This window comes from Chrysemys picta, chromosome 15 (assembly GCF_011386835.1).
Source record: "Chrysemys picta bellii isolate R12L10 chromosome 15, ASM1138683v2, whole genome shotgun sequence".
NCBI lineage: Eukaryota > Metazoa > Chordata > Testudines > Emydidae > Chrysemys > Chrysemys picta.
The window spans coordinates 6,171,736-6,188,349 of NC_088805.1; the positions used below are offsets into that span (position 1 = coordinate 6,171,736).

The window sequence follows — 16,614 nt, forward strand, 5'->3', positions numbered from 1 at the left end:
ATATCTGTGGGCACCGCCAGTTCCCACAGTAAGCTCAGCCTTTCCAAGATCCAGCCACTGAGCCCGGGAGAATGCAGAGTCCGGAGCCTGCCAGGCTAATTAGAAGAGCATGGGACGCACATCTGGTAGCTATTGAGGGAGAAAAGCATTGGGAACAGAGGAAGCAAAGATTTCCTGCAGCTCAAAGCAGGCGAGAGGAATGTCCCACTTCAGAAAGAGGCCCCAGGGCACTGGCCTGTCCCATACACAGAGGCCCCACCGTGCTGACCTTTCCCTCCACTGGCCCCTGGGGCACTAACCTGGCAACGAGGCACAAGCAGCGCGGCCTCTCCTCACCAGAGCCCCTAGGACCAGCAGCCCTTCCTGCCTCTTTCCTTGCACCATATGGGTCTTCAGGAACCAGCTTCTCCTGCCTAAGATGCCGGCCCCAGCATGCAGGGGTCCCCCTTCCCACATTCAGACTCTGACGCTCCCCCCATATGCACCCAGAGGCCCTCAAGCCCCATCCCCACCCCACTGCGAGCTCAGACACTTGAGTCTCCATACTGCAGAAACATCACCAATGCCAGTCACTGTGGCGCCCCCAAAACATCCCTCTTTTTAGACTGCGTGATCAATGAGCCCAATTCAGCCCGGTGAGATCACCTACACCTGGACACAGTGGGGTAAATGCTGCTAATCGGAATGGGAGCATTTGTTAGGCCTCTTTGCACTCCTTTGTAAACAAGCACCCCGGATGCCAGACCCAGGGTTGCTTGGAGGAAAGTCATGTACAAACACATGCCCATCTTGTCCCTTTGCCTTGTGAACTCCATTCCCTGCGACGCTTCTCCGTGCTTCCACTTGCGCTCCAGGGCCCCTTTGCCAGGGTCGGGGAGAGCTGCACGGGCAGCTGTGAGGAGCCTGGGTGCCTCCACCTGCCCTGGGCAGAGGGCTGCCCTCGTCTCCACCTCAGGCAGGGGCTCCCCCCCCCACACACACACACTTTTGGGAAGGCTCCAGTGCCCTTGCCCTGGGCTGGGGCTACCTGGGGCCAGCCTGCAGCCAGGGACTCTGGGAGGCTGGAGCCAGTGCTCGTGCCGCCCGCCCACCCAGCACTATGGAGCTGGGGGCCGTGCTGCCTTCCCGCCGCTCCAGGGCTCAGGCTGGGAGCCACGTTGCCTGCCTGCCCGCTTGCCAGGTGCTTCGGGGCTGGGGTTGGAGGCTGGCGGCGGGAGCCTCTGGGCTCCGGTGGGGGAAAGGCAGGACTGGTGGGGCCCTAGGAAGAAGGGGCTGGCCGGCCGGCTGGCCAGGGGCTAGCCTTCCCAAGCCTGCGGTTCACCCGCCGCCCATGAGCCGCTGTATTTTCAACCGTTTTGATCTGTTATCGCTGAAACTGTGGAAGTGGGAACACAGCAGCATCTTTAGCTGGAAACCGGAACTTTTAACATGAGATTTCCCCATGTATTGTGGTAATAATGCAGATCTATAGACCCACATAAAAAAAGTCCCGGCAGATTAAATTATTTTTCTGGCAACTGGCAAATCCATAAAAAAACCAGCCAGGCCGGTCAAATCCCGGCCAGGTAGTAACCCTAGTTTCAGCGCAAAGAGCCATGGGATACGTCCCCAGATGTAGGGCTACATATTTCAGCTTCCCAAAAAGAAGATCCTGCCGGAGGAGGGAGGAGGGGGTACCTGTGGTGGGGGTACTCCCTGTGATGGTGGCAAGGCACCTGCCCAGGACATAGCAACAACCTCAGTCAGTGCCTCCCTGCAGGATCCCCTCCAGGGGCTGGGAGCTCGGGCCTGGGTGGGCAAGATCGGGCAGCTACGGCTTACTGGGGTATGGACCAATCAGCTGCAGATGCAGAGGCGGGACCAATCGGGAAGCGGACCAATCAGGGCTCTCTCTGAGCGACAGCTTGTCTGCTCTGCAAAAACCCCGGACATTTCCTGTTATTTTTAAAATCCCCTGGACAGAGAAAGATGGTTTAAAAAAGAGGCTACGTCCGGGAAAACCCCAGGTGTACGGTAACCCTACCCAGATGCACACACGTGGGCGAGGGCGGAAATAGTGAGGATGCTGTAATGTGGGAGGGCCTTGCAGTGAGGACTCACATCCCAGGCTAGGTTAAGCCAATACTCCGATCTGGGTGCCAGTCCCCTGGGCTAACTGTACCCGTGAAGCAGGCAGGAAGCTGTTGGGGACAGGCTGGAAAAAGAAGGGGCTGGATTGCAGGCAAGAGAAGCTGGGGCCAGGGCAAATATGTATCTCGGGGAATCTTTGACGCTGCAGCAGTGACATATCAGGGCACGAGTTAGTGCAAACCTGAGGGCTACCCTAGCCCGTGCTAGGTCCAAACTATGCCCCCACAATTACTGACCTGGATAAGGGGGGCCAAAGCCACTCTCCTTCCCTGGGCTGAAATGGCACAATCCCCAAAGCTAAACCCTGGGTCACAGACCTGAACATTAGATCCCTAGTGCTGAGGTGGACTCCGTTTACATTTCTCAGCAACTTCCTCGACATCAGCAATCCTTGTAGATATCTGTACTGAAATCAGATCTGACCTACTAAAATCCTCAGCTCTATGGCTGGTAACTGAGAACACAAATCTGAAACATTAAACAAAAAAGGATTCGATTGTAGTGTTCTCTGGATTCAGGTTATGTCCATTTTCATTAGGCAGGAAAAGCAAATGTTCAAGACACAGCCTCAAAGGATTGCTTCTGTGCTCTCCAATTGTTTTTGTTTGTTGTTTTTGTTTGTTGGCTGTCATAGTGTGACAGATGATTTTGCATCTGTCAATTGACGTTTCATTTCACACAGACAAGGGACATTGATCAGAGGAATTATTAAAAGAAATATAATTATTTAAGAGTTATTACAAGAAATATGATTTCTGGCACCTTAAGAGGCCAAAATACAAAAGAAAAGGTAAGTCAGGTCACCGTGCAGGTAGGCAGAGGCCTGGTGTATACACAAGTGTTGCTCTGGTGTAGCTAACTTTTCCCATGCACAAATTTTCTCCCATCGATGTCTTTCTGGACATCTTTGATAGAAGTGACTTTCCTTCTCAACCAGAACAACCCTATTGCTGGGAGGCAGTGTGGACACATTCCACTAGCAGTTTAACGAAACTAACCCAAGTAGTTCTCCCACCACTATCCCCAGTGCACCACTTGTCATGAGACTGGCCTAGAGATGTCAGTATGTACCAAGCTAGCTAATAGAGAACCTACCAGTAGATGGCACTGAAGACAACACAGCATTTATTTTCTAATCTAGCTAGGGTTACCATACGTCCTCTTTTTCCCGGACATGTCCAGCTTTTCGGCAGTCAAACCCCCGTCCGGGGGGAATTGCCAAAAAGCCGAACATGTCTGGGAAAATGGCGGCTCTGCTCCTCCCCTGACTCTTCGGCTCTGTTTAAGAGCCGAGCTGCCCGAGCGCTACGGGCTTCAGGCAGCCCCATGCCTCCAGACCCTGCACCGCTGGCCGGGCACTTCCCCTCCCGGGCTCCGGCGGCGCAGGGTCCGGAGGTATGGGGGCTGCCCAAAGCCGGTAGCGCTGGGGCAACTCGACTCTTAAACAGAGCCGAAGAGTCAGGGGACGAGCAGAGCCTCCAGCCGTGGCAGCTCTGCTCCTCCCCGACTCTTCGGCTCTGTTTAAGAGCCCAGCACTACGGGCTTTGGGCAGCCCCCATACCTCCAGACCCTGCGCCGCCGGAGCCCGGGAGGGGAAGTGCCCGGCTGGGGGCGCAGGGTCCGGAGGCAAGGGGGCTGCCCGAAGCCCGAGCGCTACCGGCTTCACGGTTTGCCGGGCAGCCTCCAGACCCTGCGCCCCCGGCTGGGCGCTTCCCCTCCCGGGCTCCAGCTGCGCTGGGGAAGCGCCGGCCGGGGGCGCAGGGTCTGGGGGCTGCCCGGCAAACCGTGAAGCCGGTAGCGCTGGGGCAGCCCTTTCCCCGTGGCTGGGAGTGGGAGGGAGGAGGGGGCGGAGTTAGGGCGGGGGAAGGGGCGGAGTTGGTGCGGGGCTGGGGGGGGGTGGGAAATGGGCGTGGCCAGGGCCCGTGGAGGGTCCTCTTTTTTTATTTAATAGATATGGTAACCCTAATCTAGGCCCAGAAAAATTACTATATTTCAAGTTCCCAAATAGAGGACAGTGGGGGGTGGCGAAGAGATAGTGTTGCCAATTCTGGTTGGACATATTCCTGGAGGTTTCATCATGACATAATATTTAATTGAATATTAATCTTCAATTCCTGGAGACTCCAGAACAATCCTAGGGTTGGCAACCCTAGGGCAGCTGGGGGATACAATTGATGGGTGCTGGAAGGAGTATTTGGGGGTGCTGGAGGGGTGCGTGTGCAGTGGGAGGGGTATTTGGGGATGCTGGAGGGAGGTGTGTGTAGTGGGAGGGATTTTGGGGGGCTGGAGGGAGGTGTGTGTAGTGGGAGGGGTATTTGGGGGGACTGGAGGGGGTGTGCATAGTGGAAGGGGTATTTGGGGGTGCTGGAGGGAGGTGTGTGTATGGGGAGGGGTATTTGGGGGTGCTGGAGGGGGGTGTGTGTACTGGGAGGGATATTCGGGGGTGCTGGAGGGTGTGTGGGGTATTTGCGGGTGCTTTCAGTCCCCCTTAATATATCTAGCAACCCCGACAGCAACACAGAGCCTGGCCCCCACCTCCCGAGAGCGCCCGTGTCCGCACGCACACTGCCCCTGCTGCCCCACAGCACCAAGGTCCAGGCCCTCCAGGAGCCTTCAGGGCAGCACGGGTCCCCGCACCCTGCGAACGGGCACCGCTGCAGCTCCGCCCCCACCTGCCGAGAGCGCGCACGCCCGGCCGCACACAAACAGCCCCACCCACCTGCCGAGAGCGCGCGCGCCCGGCCGCACACGTACAGCCCCACCCACCTGCCGAGAGCGCGCGCGCCCGGCCGCACACGTACAGCCCCACCCACCTGCCGAGAGCGCGCACGCCCGGCCGCACACGTACAGCCCCACCCACCTGCCGAGAGCGCGCACGCCCGGCCGCACACAAACAAACAGCCCCACCCACCTGCCGAGCGCGCCCCCGGGGGTCAGTTCTTCCGCCCGCCATGGAGCGCTGCGGGCCCGGGCTGGGCTACGAGGAGTCGGCGGAGCGGGCTCGGCAGCAGGAGCGGCACTACCAGCTGCTGTCCGAGCTGCAGGCGCTGGTGAAGGGGCTGCCCAGGTGGGGGCGCCGGGCCTGAGCCCCTCCCCCCCCCGCTATCGCGATAGGAACCCCCCCCCCCCCCCCGCGCGGGCAGGGTGGTGGGGCCGCCCGCGTGTCGCTCCCGCGCGTGTCGGACACGAGTGGGGGGAGGTGGTCCGGCCCCCGGGGGGAGCGGGGCCAGTCCCGCTATGGGGCGGCTCCCTGACTCGCCCCCTGTCCCCGCAGCTCCTGCCAGCAGCGCTTGTCCTACACCATCCTCAGCGACCTGGCGCTGGCGCTGCTCGACGGCGCCGTCTTCGAGATCGTCCAGGGGCTGCTCGAGATCCAGCACCTGACGGAGAAAAACCTTTACAACCAGCGGCTGAAGCTGCAGAGCGAGCACCGCGGTGAGAGCCCCGCAGAGCCGGGCCGAGCCCCGTAGAGCCGAGCCCCGCAGAGCCGGGCCGAGCCCCGTAGAGCCGGGCCGAGCCCCTCGCTAGGAAACCGGCCGCTGCTCGGCGCCCTGGACACCGAGAGCAGCTGGCGTCAGGTTGCACCGAGATCAATAGCTGGGACCTGGGGGGGAACCAGCGTCTTGCAGCCTGATCTCAAGGCCTGGCAGCCGCCGGGCACGAAGCAGGAGCGGCCAGCCGGTAGCTATCCCATCCCTGAGCGTGTGCTTCTGGCAGGGATGTTGGGAGCATTTCCCCACCGCCCTTGTCAGGTATAGGGCTATGGCCAGGCCGCAGAACCGATGCTCTTGTGCAGACTGAAGAATTAATAGAATTCCTCAGTGGAAAGTGAGCTACATCCCTGGCTACATTTTAAAGCGCTCGGTCTCACTGTGGGTAGCCAAGAGACTTGAGAGCTTGTGGACAGAATTCTGCTATTCAGACACCGTGATCAATACATTAGTGCGGTGGTTGGTCTTCTGTACTTTGTCTCGGGGTATCACTCGTTCCATCCGGAGATGCTCTGCTCCGGATGGCAAGGGAATTATTGAAAGCGGAGTTCGCTGAAATAGGATATTTAATTTCCGAAGCCTGGCCTTCTGCTGGGACTAGGGGAAATGCTGGGTGTGTCTTCCTTGCCTACTGTCGTTCTGGCTGGAGAGTCTAACTTTGTATTTATTAATCAGTGCTCAAGCAGGAAATGTTCCACAGACACAAAGAGGCCCAGCAGTGCTGCAAACCTCACAACCTGCCCGTTCTCAAAGCAGCTCAGCAGAGGGAGCTGGAGGTAAGGCCTTCATTAGCACTTGCTTCTTTGCCGCTTGTTGGAGCTGTTCCTACCAGCTGCAAATTGCAGCCTTGTTGCAGTAGTGTGTGTGTGTAAAAACCAGTAAAACCACATTTAAATGTAGGGCACAAATATTGAAGCTGGTTCTGAAATCACTCTGGAGACCTAGGAGTTAGACTTCCGGCTATAGGATCTGATGATCGGAAGTCTAATAAAGTTCTTTCCTCCCCATCTTTAATCAGTAAGTAATGATGATCAAACCCTGTGGTGTGCTCTAGACTACCACTCCCAGGGGCCTATCTTGAGAAGCCACTAGAGGAGGTGAAAGTAATTGATTATTTGTGTACTGTGAACTTCTGGTGGCATGTAGCAGTTCCATCATATTTACATCTGCAGTCAGAGCCGTCCCAAGGGGGGTGCGGGGCCCGGGGTGGATTTGTCTCTTCCAGGACCGACCGCGCTGGCCAATCACACCAGCCTGCGGGGCCCCCCAAAGTGCGGGACGGAAGTGATGGATTGGTCTCCTCCGAGACTGATTGCACCAGCCGATTGCGCCAGCCCGCGGGGCCCCCAAAGTGCGGGGTCCGGAGCTGTCACCCCTTTCGCCCTACCCAAGGGATTGCTCTGACTGCTGTTAAGGCCGCCATACTAGTCAGTGAAGTACAAGAAATACAATGCTGCCTGCTTCTGCTGCTAGACTCCTAGAAATCAGAGCTGGCAAGGACTGAGCAGAGGCAGAGAGTCAGGTTAGGAATCTTGGTTTGCTTACTGACCACGCCCAATCCCCAGAATTCCCCCTGTGGGGTTGTTCCCTTGCTCAGCTTATGCCTTTATTTATCTGAGACCTTTTCTTGTGACATAGGCCAGGGGTTCTCAACCTTTTTATTTGAGGCCCCACCAACCTGCTATAAAAATTCCACCTGCTGCCTGTACCACAACAGCTGTATTTCTGCATATCGAGTAGATTAAAAACCAGGGCTGGCGTTAGGGGGTAGCAAGCAGGGCAGTTACCTGGGGCCCTCACCACAGCCGCAAAGCTAAGTTGCGTGGGCCTCAGCTTCAGCCCCGAGTAGCAGGGCTTGGACTTTGGCTTTCTACCCTGTAAGTCTAACGCCAGCCCTGCTCTCTGGTTATTTTGGCAGACCCCCTGAAACCTGCTCGTGGCCCTTCAGGGGGCCCTGGACCCTGATTGGGGGCTGATCTCTTCCCCTGGGTTTCATTAGACAGGAGCTGGAGAAAAGCTAATAGGAAAGTAACCAGAGGAAGAACATTAAACTTCTTTAGCGTTAGAATTCCAGTGTCTTTTTCTCATTTCTCAGGCTGTGGAGCAGCGCATTCGAGAGGAACAGCGACTGATGGATGAGAAAATAGTCTTGGAACTGGACCAGAAAGTAGTTGACCAGCAGAGCACCCTGGAGAAAGCTGGAGTGTCTGGATTTTACATCACCACAAACCCACAGGTCTGTGCGTGAGCAGGGAGTGCAAGATTTGTCAATACTCTTACAAGTAAATGGCTAAAAAAACTAGAAGTGAAGGGGAAAATACCAGAAGCCACCCTCATCGCTTTGTCCAGCCACATGGCAGAGGGTTTGAACTCTCAGCCTCCAGTGTCAGAAGTGTGATCCTTGCTCTGCTGCATGAACTGAAGGGCTAAAAGCTTGTCTACATGGCATATTCATGCTTGGCAACGTGGTGTACTGTAGACTTACAACCTGGCTTGCTGCATACACGAACTCACGGTGTAGACATGGTATAAGCCCTCTGGCTGGAAACAACAGCAGGCTCAGGGCCGGATCCAGGCACCAGCTTACCAAGCAGGTGCTTGGGGCGGCCACTTCAGAGAGGGGCGGCACGTCCAGCTGTTCGGTGTCAATTCGGCGGATGGTCCTTCACTCCTGCTCAGCGAAGGACCTCCCGCTGAATTGCCGCCGCAGATCGCGATCGCGGCTTTTGTTGGTTTGGCTGCTTGGGGCGGCCAACCAGTAGAGAGGGACAAAGAGCCACCCTCTTCTACTGTGGGTTCCATTGAGATGAGGAGCCACTCAACCCTGAAACTTTAGTCTGCCTCATCTAGAAAATAAACATAACCTTATAGTGAACTGATCACTTTCCTCATCTATAAATCACTGTCATCACCTCTGTGTAGCTGCCTACTGAAAAGGGACTTGGTAAAGGATACGGTTCTTGGTTGGAATCTCCAGCTACTGCCATAATAGAAATAACTGATTGTTTTCCATAAATCTCCTTGTGCTCATGCTCCTATTCCAGTTTGCTCTACTGAACGCCTCTATACAAAGCAACAAAGAGTCCTGTGGCACCTTATAGACTAACAGACATATTGGAGCATAAGCATTCGTGGGCGAGTACAAACACGAAAGCTTGTGCTCCAATACGTCTGTTAGTCTATAAGGTGCCACAGGACTCTTTGTTGCTTTACAGATCCAGACTAACACGGCTACCCCTCTGATACTTGACACCTCTATACAGTTATTTTTCAAAAAATACAGAAATATTATTGATCTGTATTACCATAGTGTCTAAGAGGCCTGGTCATGGACCAGGACCCCACTGCTAGGTGCTCTACAAAAACAAAACAAAAAGATTGGCCCCCTGTCCAAAAGACCTTACAATCTAAGTAGGACAGGAGACAGACAGAGAGGGGAGTATGAGAAAACGGACACCGTATCGGTCAGCATTATCGGCAGTGGTCTGAGCATACCAGGGGCCTAACCATTGTCAAATTTGTTGTAGGTATCCCAGAAAAGGACATGTATAAGAAGGGTTTTGAAGGAGGATAATGGTGGTTTTTACAGGGGTGCTCTTCACAGTTGAGTCATGTTGTTTCCCAAGGGAGTACAAGTAATAAACCAACCAGACCTAAACCTCAGTACTCACGCCACCTTTTCCTTTTGTGAGCATTTTAAGTTTTTAATGGCAAGTGTCACCTAGTGCCATACGTGCTGCGAAGGTGACAGGCCCCTGTGGCTCCTCAGCTGGTGTATTGACAAAGAAGCAATGGAAAAGGAAAGAACCTTCGTAAAGTGTTGAGTCTTAAATCATCAGTACCCTGTAATGCAGGGGTGGGCAAAGTATGGCCCGTCGGACCTTTTAATCCGGTCCTCGAGCTCTCGCCGGGGAGCGGGGTTGGGAGCTTTCCCTGCTCTGGCGCTCCAGGCAGTGAGCGGGGTCGAGGGCTTGCCTTGCTCTGCACGTGCAGCAGCTTCACACGGCTCCCGGAAGCAGGGGCAGCCAGGGGGCTCCGCACACTGCCCTCGCCCCAAGCGCCGGCTCTGCAGCTCCCATTGGCCTGGAATCACGGTCAGTGGGAGCAACGGGGGCGGTGCCTGTGGACTGGGCAGCGCGCAGAATGGCATGGCCCTGCCTCCGTGTGGGAGCCGGAGGGGGATGGGCCCGTTTCCAGGAGCTGCTTCAGGTAAGCACCGCCCGGATCCTGCACCACTGAGCCCCCAGCGCCCCAAACTCCTGCCCCAGCCCTGATCGCCCTCGAAACCCTTTGATCCCAGCCCAGAGCACTCTCCTGCATCCCAAACCGTCATCCCTCGCCCCACCCTAGAGTCTGCACCCCCAGCCGGAGCCCTCATCCCCCCCGTGCGCACCAATATCCTGCCCCAGCCGGCCATCCATACAATTTCCATACCGAGATGTGGCCCTCAGGCCAAAAAGTTTGCCCACCCCTGCTGTAATGGGATGATCTGCATCAGATTGCATGTGGTGATGTACCTCATATTTTGTGGACATGTTTAAACCAGAATAAGCTTTAGTTCTGCATGGGCAGCTTCTCTTTCACTCCCCTAGTGCGACTGACAGTCTGTGTGCAGCAGACCAGGTTCTCCCTCTGCAGCTCTTGCTAGCAGCTAGTGTCTGAGAAATGGGACGGTCTGATTTCTTCATTAAAGTCTTTCCCTTCACAGGAGCTGACTTTACAGATGAACTTGTTAGAGCTGATACGGAAGTTGCAGCAGAAGGAATCACAGCCAGAGAAGGCTTTCTCCTGAGTAGGGCACAGCTCCTCTTTGTCCAGAATCTCCCTCTGAACTTCACACTAAAGAACAGGCTACTTCCATCATTTGCTCTGCAACATCAGAGAGACGCCACTGGTCACCAAGTGTAGAAGAAACAGCTGAAACTCTTAGATTCCTCTTTTGTGGAGGGAGGGGGGTCATGAAGAGCAAGGGGGGTCAAGTAGAGAGCATTGTGCTCCTTCTATTCCCTTCACCCCTCAGCACATGGCATCCATTCTCATTCCCCATGCGTTCACGACCCAGGTCCTCAAGTACAGCTGTTGAGGAATAACTTGTGGGATTTAGTGGCCTGTGCAGTGTTCATCCAGCCCAGAGTCAACGCTCTTGGGTGATGTGCTGTGTGGAAAACGTGCCCCCAAGCCCAGACACAGTTGCTGGGCACTTGAAGGGTATGTGTAAGGCACAAGATTTCTCAGGGAGAGCAGTAATCCTTTCCGCTGGTAGATTACCAATGTGGCCCCGTGTTGGGTGCCAGTCCCTGCCTGCACCCCAACCCTCTGCCACACCTCGCACTCCTGCCTGCACCCCAACCCCCTGCTTGCACACCTGCCTGCACTCCACACCCCAACCCCCTGCCCTGAGCCTCCTGCCTGCACCTCAACCCCCTGCTGCACCCCAACTTCCTGTCCTGAGCCCCCTTCTGCATCCCCCACCTCTTCTGCACCCCAACCTCCTGCCCTGAGCCCCCTGTCTGAACCCCAAACCTCTGCCACACCTCTTACTCCCACCTGCACCCCAACCCCTCGCCCTGAGCCCCCTATCTGAACCTCAACCCTCTGCCACACCTCGCACTCCTGCCTGCACCCCCACACCCCAACCCCCTGCTTGCACTCCCGCCTGCACTCCACACCCCAACCCCCTGCCCTGAGCCTCCTGCCTGCACCTCAACCCCCTGCTGCACCCCAACCTCCTGCCCTGAGCCCCCTGTCTGAACCCCAAACCTCTGCCACACCTCTTACTCCCACCTGCACCCAACCCCTCGCCCTGAGCCCCCTATCTGAACCTCAACCCTCTGCCACACCTCGCACTCCTGCCTGCACCCCACACCCCAACCCCCTGCCCTGAGCCTCCTGCCTGTACCTCAACCCCCTGCTGCACCCCAACTTCCTATCCCCACCTCTTCTGCACCCCAACCTCCTCCCGAGCCCCCTGTCTGAACCCCAACCCTCTGCCACACCTCACACTCCCTCCTGAACCCTGCACCCCAACTCCCTGCCCTGAGCCCCCCCCCATACCCCTCCTGCCCCCTCTGGGGGCAGGGCCGGGAACAGCGACGGGGGGGTGTCAGCGATGTGGCCCGCGGGCCAATGAACTAGTCCTCATGCAGCCCTCGTGGTCATTGGAGTTTGAGACCCCTGGGCTAGGCTCACAGGCCCAGCAGCTAAAGCCAAGCCCCACTGAGAGCAGGGGGAGATTAGCCTGGAGTGTCAGGAGTTGAGGCTTGGCCCATGGGGACCCAGGCACTGCCGCTGCTGCTACCTTCATGGTGAATCCTCCAAAGCCTCGCCAAAGGGCTCTTCCACATTCTGCAAACCGGCCTCACGGGCTGACTGTCTAGGAGAACAGAAACCCTTTGCTAGAGCCGGAGAGTCTCTTGCCACGGTTCCCTGAGGGTCACAGTCAAACACCTGCGAGTCTCTAGGAGGCTCTCAAGCAGTTCCCTGCTCAGGCACTTGGCACCCACTAGCCATGGTCTCTGACAGCGGCATTGCCAAGGGGAGCTCAGCAGATGGTCCCTTCTATGGCTTCCTGAGTGGGAGGGAGGTTGGTCTTGTCATTTAAGGCCTAGTGTCAGAGTCAGGGCTCCTGGGTTCTCTGACTTTGGAAGTGGGTGGAGTCTAGTGGTTGGAGCTGGACTGGTATCAGTCCCACGCTTCTTTCCTGCCTCTGTCAGGGGCGTCGTGTGTGACCTTGCAGCCGGTTGCTTTCTATCCCTATGCCCCAGCGAACAGGGATAATACTGACCCACCTCAGAGGGGCTGGCAGGGGTCACCAGCGTCATGACTCAAGTTGGAACGAGTTGTGCTATTCGTAGTGAAGGGTCCAGATTCAGTCCCCATGGATGCCCAGGGAGTCTGTATTGTGGCCATGGTTTGACTCACCTAGCATTACAGGCTGTTTAGCCCGGTCCTGGCCAGGCATGGTGCATCTGCTCCTGGCCCTCTCAGACACAAGAAGATGGCCCACCAAGGACAATCCATCAGCTCCCATCTGGTGTTCAGCTCCAGGATGGATGGGGAGCCCTAGCCGGACCATAGAAAGACAGGGGGGTGTTGTTTGGTGGAAACTGCTGGAGCTTCAGCCTCTGCTCCCACCTCCACCCCCACGCTAAGGGCTTCAAAAGTAGTGCCTGACCCCAGGTCAACAAAGTAGCCGAGCTGAGGCCAGGGTGGGACTGATCCTAAGAGAAGAGCAGATTTCTCCTCTGCTCTAGGGAGATTCCCCTAGGAAAAGCAGCTGGGGTGGGGGTGGGGCGATACAAGCACTACCCCTCAGCCCTTGAATAGCAGGCAACTGGGACTTTGGGAGCCAAGGGGCTTGTGTATCTTGCTGGAGATCAGAAAGGGGCATTGGAGAAGTTGTACCAAAGTCCATGTCACAGCTGGGTCAAGGGCAGCCAGACCTACTGGTCAGAGCCAGAGTCCACACTCACATGACAGGAGTGCAGAGTCAGCCGGGTCAGGATACTGGAAGATCAGCAGCAAAAGACAAACGTGCGATCACCACCACAACTCAGATGCCAGGAAATCAAGCCAGGGGAGCGGCAGCAGAACCAGGCAGCGCACGGTCCAGGCCTCTGAGAATAAAAGGAGTATATCATGATGAGAAATAGGGCTCTGTACCAGGGCTGGGATCCAGGGACAGGGAAAGCTCCCAGCCAGCCTATGCATCGGGGATGCCATTTCTCCCCCAAGAGACCCACACGCCCCAAGGAGTAAATGGCTCTTACCTCCATGAGGGACTGGGGTCTTCCATCTAAGCCTCTTTGAGAGCCGGCATTGCTGGGACGAGGTGACCTGTCCCCACTGCTCCCTGACATGGCTCAGCTACAGGAAGCGCCCTTCCTGGAGGCTGTGCCAGATCCCAGGGCCTGGAAGTCAGCTGGGAAGGAGGCTCCTATTCCTGTCACACCCAGAGACCCCATAGAAGGGCCAAGGGGAGAATAAAGGGCAGAAGGTGAAGCTAGCCCTGAGCCTCTGTCCCACCCCCACCTCCTCAAAAGTGGAGCTTTCCGAGCTCCAGTGGGGCTGTGGCCCTGACACAAGGGCTTTTCTGCACCATATGGGGCAGGGAGAGGTCTGCCTGGGCGCAGCGGGAATGAGGGGGGGTAGACCGAGGGGAGTGGGTGCAAAGGAAAGAGCTCCTGCCCCATATGAAGGAATTTGGGGGGCAGAGGGAAGAACCCTGCTCCACAGAGAGGGGAGAGAGTTTCTGTGAGTGCCAGGGGGCTCCATTTCCCCTTCCACTAGCTCTCCCACTCCGAGGGAGACCACTCCAGCTGGCCCAGTCTGGTCCGGACCAGAGTCTGCAGGGTAGCAGTAGGCCCACAATAGGGCTGGGTGGTTTTGACAGGGTTGGGACTCACCACCATGGCGCCTCCCACTGGTCACTCCAGGAATTAACTCAGTCCGTAGGGAACGCCCTCCGCTGGCAGCGTCCTATCCGTCTCTTGTCCTCCGTTGGCATCTAGAGCCGCGTTGCTCACTGCTTGACACTGCCCTTCAGGCCACTGCCCCTCCAGCAGTGCCCACTAGTCCATCCTCACCCCATTCCAGTGGCGGGGGTTAGCAACAGTCCTTGCACCTGCCTTGGTGGCCGATCGCAACCCCCAAAGTCTAGCCCCTTGTCTCAAGGGCCGGTTACAATTTGTCTCGGCCACCGGATGGCCAGACGCAGTACTGCCCAGTCCGAGATGCTGGTCTCCTGCTCTGGAGACAGACCTTCCCCCATGAAATTCTGGGACAGACTACCTGCTGCTCTCCTGGGCAGCCATTATATAGGGCCTAGCCTAGCCCTGATTGGCTGGCTCTAATCTCGGCCCTGATTGGCTCTCAGTAGGCCCTTCCCTGATTGGCTGACGGCTTGCACAGCCATTCTGGCCTACTCTAGTTCCCTCTCACATGGGGGTGGGGCAGCCGTCCCCACCACAAACCCTCCCCCTTAAAAAATGCTCACGGGGGAGGGGAGGAAAGGGGTCCCTCTCGCCCCAGCTTCCTTCGTAGTGGGGCCTGCAGGGCATCCCTTTCCTCTCGCAGGCCCTCCAAAGTCTGGAGCCAGCTGCTTCCCTCCTGTAGGGTCTGGGTTCCCACTGTAGAACGCCCTGGTCCTACGTGGGTTCTTACTTCTCTTTGTGTTCCCACATGGGCCCTCCTGGCTCCTATGTGGGTTCCCTCATTTCGGTGGGGCCTCTCTGCCCCAGCCCCTTTCTCTCTAGGGGCCTCCGTCTTCACCACCTCTTCTCTGTGGCTGGTCTCTGACCGAGCCCTTGTCTCGGACACTCCCCCTTTCTGCCTCAGGGGGCAGTGCCTCTTTAAATGTCCCACTTGGTGGCAGTGGAAGCACTTTCTGGGTCTTCCCCCTACACATCCCTACTCCTGCTTGTTTGGGCCCTAGCCCTTCCTTCTGGGCTGGCCCGGGCCTTGGGAGTCCTGTAGGGGCACTCTCTCTTCAGGTGCCCTGGCTCCCCACAGACCCAACAAGCTGGGGGCCCCCCTGTTACTCTCACAGGGGGTGCCTTTTCTGGGTGGGGCCTCTCTGCCCCCTCCCAGGAGGGACACTCCCTCCTTTAGTGTCCCTGTCACCTACAGGCGAAGCAGTTCAGCGTTCCTGGCCTCTCGCCCTCGGTGCCGGATCTCTTGTTTGGTCTGGGTGCCGACCTCCACAGCAGCCAGAACAACTCCCTCTGCTGTTCGGCAAGCCAAGCCACCCAGGCCCTCCAATAGAAGTCTCTTTTCTCCACCATTTTGGTCTCTCCATGTGGCACAATCTGCCTAGTCCGCTTGACGGTGTCCTTCTTCAGGCCACTTCCCTCCAGCAGTGCCCCCTAATCCATCCTCATCTCCTTCCGGCGGGAAGAGGGGGAAGTAGGTTAGCAAAAGTCCTTGCACCTGCCTCAGTGGCCAACCAAAACCCCCGAAGTCTAGCCCCTTGTCTCAAGGACCGGTTGCAGTTTGACTCAGCCATCGCAGGGCCAGCTGCAGTACAAGAGAGAACGGGGGGACCCAGGCCCACCAACTACCCTGGGTCCCCACCCAGGGATCCTCTAGTGGCAGTCTCCCTGCTCTCCCCTTGTCCAACTGTCCCTGGGCCACTTCCCCTCCAGGCCCTCTGGGCCCTTTCTATCAGGGCCCGCAGTGTGGCAGGTCTTGGGCCGGAGCTGTAGTATGCTTCCTTGAGCCTGCCCAGCACTGCTCTTTCGGAGATGCTGGTCTCCTGCTCTGAGGACAGACCTTCTCCCATCAAGGTTTGGGGGATGCTGCTTGCCTGGGCAGCCTTTATATAGGGCCTAGCTTAGCCCGGATTGGCTGGCTCTAATCTTGGCCTTGATTGGCTCTCAGTTGGCCCTTCTCTAATTGGCTGCCAGCCTCTGCAGCCGCTCTGGCCTACTCTAGCGCCCTCTTGCATGGGGGTGGAGCAGCTGCCCCACCTCAGCGATCAGCTGTCGCAACCAGGCTGTGGCCTGGGCTGCGGGGCGGGCTCCAGGCACCAGCGGAGGAAGCACACGCCTGGGGCGGCATTCCGTCCATTCTTGGGGCAGCACAGGCCGGGCGACTTTTTTGTTTTTTTGCACTTCAGCAGTTCGGGCGGCGGCAGTCCGAGCGTTGTTGTTGGTTTTTTTTCTGCTTCGGCAGTTCTGGTGGCAGCAGTCCAAGTGGTTGTGGGTTTTTTTGGTTTTCTTTTTGCTCGCTTTGGCAGTCCGAGCGTTGTTGCATTTTTTTTTTTTTGCTTGGGGCAGCAAAAATGGTAGAGCCGGCGCTGCTGGGCTGAGGTCGCTCAAGTGGTCAGCCCCTCAACACACTGTATCGGGGGTGGCTCAGGCCTGGGCGGGGCCCAAGCACCCCACAAACAACCAGACTTCAAGGGCGGGCCCTGGCCTGGGTGGAACCCTGGCAGCCAGCAAACAGACAGACTTGACAGGGCTGGCTCTATTCTGGGCGGGGCCCCGGTGGCCAG

At 57.2% G+C, this 16,614-nt stretch overlaps 1 protein-coding gene across 1 annotated transcript; it reads left to right on the top strand.

Annotated features, from left to right (window-relative positions):
- The first annotated feature begins 5,009 nt into the window (after positions 1-5,009).
- Positions 5,010-13,270, top strand: LOC101950421 (DiGeorge syndrome critical region gene 6 like). The gene is made up of 5 exons (XM_005279285.4): positions 5,010-5,197; positions 5,405-5,565; positions 6,297-6,397; positions 7,717-7,857; positions 10,330-13,270. The coding sequence occupies exons 1-5, from the start codon at positions 5,082-5,084 to the stop codon at positions 10,411-10,413; spliced, it is 603 nt and encodes a 200-aa protein (XP_005279342.1). The 5' UTR covers positions 5,010-5,081; the 3' UTR covers positions 10,414-13,270.
- Positions 13,271-16,614: the final 3,344 nt, after the last annotated feature.

Coding starts and splice junctions, on each gene's coding strand:
- LOC101950421 (XM_005279285.4), top strand. CDS start 5,082: ATGGAGCGCTGCGGGCCCGGGCTGGGCTACGAGGAGTCGGCGGAGCGG. Junction 5,566..6,296: donor GCTGCAGAGCGAGCACCGCG/GTGAGAGCCCCG, acceptor TTTATTAATCAG/TGCTCAAGCAGGAAATGTTC. Junction 6,398..7,716: donor CTCAGCAGAGGGAGCTGGAG/GTAAGGCCTTCA, acceptor CTCATTTCTCAG/GCTGTGGAGCAGCGCATTCG.